Genomic DNA, 4,682 nt, shown 5'->3' with positions numbered 1-4,682 from the left:
GTGGGGCGAGCGGCTCTGCTCAGCACGGGAGGTCGGCTCTGGTGTGCGAGGCTCTGACACTCACGTCGAGCATCTTCTCGTAGGTCTGGTACTCGTCCAACAGATACTTGGGATTCGGAAAGCCCAAAAGCCCGTCCTGCACAGACTGGGGTTCCGAGCCCACGGTGCCGGAGAAGGACAGGATGAAGGACCCAGCTGGGGCGAAAAGCGTGGCGCCCATGATGTCGGGGGGGCTGACGCAGCTCTCCGGGTTTGAGATCGAGTAATCTTTCTCGGCCTTGACGAGAAAGTAGCGGCCCATCAGATTGGGGCTCAACAACCAAGTGGCGCCGGGATCGGGCTTGTTCTCCGGGTTGTTGAAAAACGAGCCCATGGCCAGGTACTTGCCGACCGCCCCGAAAACTTGCCCGCCGCCGTTCATGGTGTTCACGTGTGCGAGCGATTCATCGAAGACGACGCCGTTGTGCTCCACTTGGGGCGGCGCTGGTCCCGATGGGCTGCCTTGGTCGATGCCAGAGTCTGGCACGGTGTACGAGAGCGCCGCTTGGCTCATCCAGAACGGCGCCTGCTCGCGCATCTCCTCCTTGGCCTTGGCCTTGTCGTCGTCGACAAGGTTGGGAGGGCACTCGTCGCACGGCGAGGCCTTCTTGCACTCCGCCCTCTTGGCGGCCATGTACGCGGCCGTGGGCTTCGGGATCGCAGGCTTCTTCATCATTGAGGACCAACAGCGAGGAGGCAATCGAGGCGTCGTGGCGTGCCAAGTCGTCGTGCTTCAGCTGGTTTTTTCAGTTTCTTTTCCTTTTTTTGTGCTAGCTTTTAGAATATTTTTCCAACCCGTTTTTTCCTTTCTCCGAAGATGCTGTAACGCAAATTCTTTTCCCCTGATAGTGCTAGCACGCGCCAGTTCGCACATGTGTGGAGCCTGTCTGCTGTGCGAGAGAGTTGGGTAAAGAAAGAAAGAAAGAAAACAGACAACCCAAGGGAGGGATGGGAGGACTCCAGCTGGTTTTGCTCCATCGGTTTTTTATTTCCTTTTTTTGTAAGATTCCTTTTTGTGTATCGCATCTCATGAACGCGACATTTCTTTTTCCCTTGGCGGCGACTCCTCGATCGGGATGCCATGCGTCATGGCGCACTCGATCGAAGGAGTCGGCCCCTTGCTCGTGTATTTGTCCGGCACCGAGTATGCGAGCGACGCCTGGCTCATCCAGAACGGCCCCTGCTCGCGCAGAGTCTCGTAGCTGACCTCGCCATCCTGCGCCTTCTTGCACTCCGCCCTCTTGGCGGCCATGTACTTGGCCGTGGGCTTCGGGACTGCAGGCTTCTTCATCATTGAGGACCAACAGCGAGGAGGCAATCGAGGCGTCGTACCGCGGTGAATCGTGCTTTTTTTTGTGCGAAATTCTTTTTCCGTTGGTGGCGCTCGTGCTCCAGCTGCGGTGTGCCTCATCGCACTCAGACATGGCCCCAGGCAGCAAGCCCGCCCCTCAGCTCTGGCGCGCGAACCGCTTCAACCGCCTACGTGGCGGCGTCAGCCAGTACGATCTGCCGCCGCTCACCTCGCTGCCGCCGCCACCGGCCGCGCTGGACGGCGGCAGCGCCGTCGCCGCAGCCGTGCCTGTAGCCGTCGCCGCGGCGGCCATCCTTCTGGCCCTGGCGCGGCGCCGCGGCGCCTCCGCATCTGGAGCGGGCTCGCCGCGAGCGCCGCCGGCCGCCTCCTCGCTCGCGGCCGCGGCCGCGACCGGCATCGGCGCTGCTGCGCTCGTGTGGGCCGCCTCGGCGCTGCTGGGCGGGCCGGACGGCGTCGCCGGCGCGAGCTGCGCGGCGGCGTGCGCCGTCCTCGGGCTGCTGCTCGGCTTGCTCGCGGACCACGCCGCAACCAGCAGCATCGCCGACGCAGCCGGCACTCACAGTTGCTAGAAGCGGACAGACCGATCTTTGTCTTGCAAGTGCACTCGAGAGGACACGACCTCAAGCGTGTTCTGCTGTGCCCCGTGTACTCGCACCCCTCGTCCGCTCTCCACGCTCTGCCAGATCGGCGTCGCTTCACCTCGGTGTCTGCCCAACCCAAGGCTCGCTGCTACTCTCGGTCCTCATCCCCGCCCTCGTCGTCGCACTCCCGCTGTCCACCGGCGGCGGCACGGCCGGCGGCGGCAGTGCCGCCGCCGCACGCGCGGGCGCCTCCTCGGTGGGTGCGGGCGGCGCGGCGCCGGGCCGCGCCAGACAGCAGCCTCGCTCGCCGCTTGCGCCGGCGCGGGCGGCGCCTGAGCCGCAAGCCGCTGCCGCGCAGATGGCTTCGCGCGTGGGTGCCGTTTCCTAGACACTTCCTAGACACTTGCTAGACACTTCCTGCAGATGGCTTCGCGTGTGGGTACCGATGCAGCCGAGAGGTCGAGCGAGGGGTGGCCGAGGGGTGGTCGAGGTGTAGCCGAGGGGCAGCCGAGAGGCAGCCAAGGTGTAGCCGAGGTGTAGCCGAGGTGTGGCCGAGGGGTGGCCGATGGGTGGCCGAGGGGCAGCCGAGGGGCAGCCAAGATGCAAGCCCCTCCTTCGCGCAAGGCGGACACACCACAGCAGCACGACTCGTTCCTCCAGTCAGGTTGAGTCGCTCGACTGCACGGGGCCTGGATTCGGTTCTTTGGTGGTAGGGGCCGCCGCGGCCGCCGCCGCCGCGCTGCCGGCGGGTGCGGCGGTGGCACAAGGCATCGGCCGCATCCTCACGCACGTGGCATCCCGACCCGCCCCACCGCCCTCCTCCTCCTCCTCCTCCTCCTCCTCCTCCGGCGGCGGCGGCGGCGGCGGCGACGAGGCGGCGGCTGGCGCTGCCGCCGGCGCCGCTCTCCTCCCTCTGGTCGCCAGAGACATAGATCGCTCTGCCCCCTCTGGTCGCCCTTGACACATGCATCGGTACTGAGCCTGGCGAGGTCCTCCCGCGCCTCTCGGGGGTGTATCCGGCCGAGTCATGGGGCGAGACTGCGTCCGCTGTTCCGACAGTCATTTTTTCAGTTTTACCCCCCTCCCAGCATGGGGGGGGGGCCCACAGGCACACACACCCGTTGCACACGATTGGTTCGGGAGCCGACACGAGGCACGTTTTCCCCGGCGGTCCTTGCACATTGGTTCGCCCAGCACACAGCCCCAGGACAGTTGTTTCGAAAGCCCCCCACACCCCCCCGGTTGGGACGAGGCGCCCAAGCCAGGAGAGGATGACGCCTTTTTGGAGGGGCAAAACAAACGACACAAGCCTCACAGCGGACAATTTGTTGGTTGCCGCCCAAGTTTTTGAATGGCCCCCCCCCCCCCCCCCCCGGTGGTTGTTTGCGTGCCCCGCGTGCCCCGCCTTACCCCCACATTCATGTCCGCCCGCGTCACGCTGGCAGACTTCCGAGCGCTGCAGGAGAACCTCCTCGCGCTCAAGCACGAGAATTACGCCATGCGCGAGCTCCTACGCAGGCAGCAGGCGCAGGCCGCCGCCTCTCCGGCCTGGTACCCTCCGGACCTCAACCCGTTCGGCCCGGGCCTGCCGCGTCCTTCGACACCTCCCGCCACCGGGGACGGCGGCTCCGCCGCCGGCTCTGAGCCGGAGCAGGGCTCGACAGGAGGCGGCGACACGCCGCTGCCCGCGACGCCGGAGCGCGCAGTCTCGCCGTGGGACGATCCCGGCGGCCGGGGCGGTGGCGGCGGCGGCGGCCACAGCGGCGGCGGCGGCGGCGGCCACAGCGGCGGCGGCTGTAGCAGCGGTGGCGGCATACTTCGCTCCTCGTCGTTTGCGCTGGCGGCGGCGGCCGCCGCCTCGAGCTTCGCCGTGCATGAGGAGAGACGGGCGGCGGCGAGGCGCGCCTTTGCACTGCGCGACGCCGCGACGCTGCGCCTCGCTTGGCACGGCTGGCGCGCCGCGCACACGCAGTCGCGCATGCTCAAGAACCTCGGCCCGCTGCTGGCTTCGCAGCAGCCCGCGGTGGGCGGCGGCGGCGAGGCAGAGGCGGCAACAAGCAGGGCCAAGCAGGTGGCGGCGGCGGCCGAGAAGGCGGCGGCGGCAGCGGTGGAGCAGGAGGTGCGAGTGGCGGCGGCGGAGGCGCGTGTTGAGGCGGAGGTGGCGGAGGCGGAGGCGGTGGCGGCGGCGGCGGCGGCGGCGGCGGCGGAGGCGGAGGTGCTGCGTGCTCAGGTGGCCTCGCTGTGCACCGAGCTGGAGGCAGCAGAGGAGAGGGAGCACGCGCTCTCGCTGCGGTGCGCGCGCGAGGTGGCGCTGCACTGGCGCGCCACCGACGCCGGCAAGAGAGCGCTGTGGGGCCTGCGGCGGCGAGGGTCGGCGCGGCTGCACTTTGGCGCGTGGCGCGAGGTCTGTTCGCGCCGGAGGCTTCTGACCCGTGTGAGTGGCGTCGCTTCGACCCTCGCGTGGCTCGCACGCGACGGCGAGGCGGCGGAGGGGGAGGTGATGATTGGGGCCGAGGCGGCGGAAACGGCATTGACGGCGGGGGATGGCGGCGCTGCGTTCGGCGAGGGGGTGGCTTCAGCCTAAAAGACGTAAGACCGACGCGCGACGGCTAAAGTACGATAAGTAGAGCCAGCGCAGAAGAGCGTAGAGGAAGCCTGCGAAATTTCCGTTTGATTTTTGTGGCCTAATCGGCTGATGTGAATTGTACATCCCTCATAAACACCCATAAACCACGTCGCGCGCACAAAAC

The 4,682-nt window shown here is 67.4% G+C and overlaps 2 protein-coding genes across 2 annotated transcripts in view; both read left to right on the top strand.

Annotated features, from left to right (window-relative positions):
* EMIHUDRAFT_116543 (hypothetical protein) overlaps positions 1–266 on the top strand; it is a gene marked incomplete at both ends in the record, with an annotated part of 6,376 nt that extends 6,110 nt beyond the window's left edge. The window contains one exon of the mRNA XM_005775631.1: positions 84–266. Coding sequence (XP_005775688.1) covers positions 84–266 — 183 coding nt within the window. The remainder of the gene's footprint in view (positions 1–83) is intronic.
* A 405-nt stretch (positions 267–671) lies between these two features.
* On the top strand, positions 672–4,628 carry EMIHUDRAFT_239869 (hypothetical protein; the record flags this gene model as incomplete). The annotated part of the gene is made up of 5 exons (XM_005775630.1): positions 672–779; positions 3,395–3,637; positions 3,812–3,955; positions 4,163–4,336; positions 4,581–4,628. The coding sequence occupies 5 exons, from the start codon at positions 672–674 to the stop codon at positions 4,626–4,628; spliced, it is 717 nt and encodes a 238-aa protein (XP_005775687.1).
* Between the last annotated feature and the right edge of the window lie 54 nt (positions 4,629–4,682).

This window comes from Emiliania huxleyi, assembly GCF_000372725.1.
Source record: "Emiliania huxleyi CCMP1516 unplaced genomic scaffold EMIHUscaffold_298, whole genome shotgun sequence".
NCBI classification, from domain to species: Eukaryota; Haptophyta; order Isochrysidales; family Noelaerhabdaceae; genus Emiliania; species Emiliania huxleyi.
This window is presented reverse-complemented; position numbering and strand designations above follow the sequence as displayed.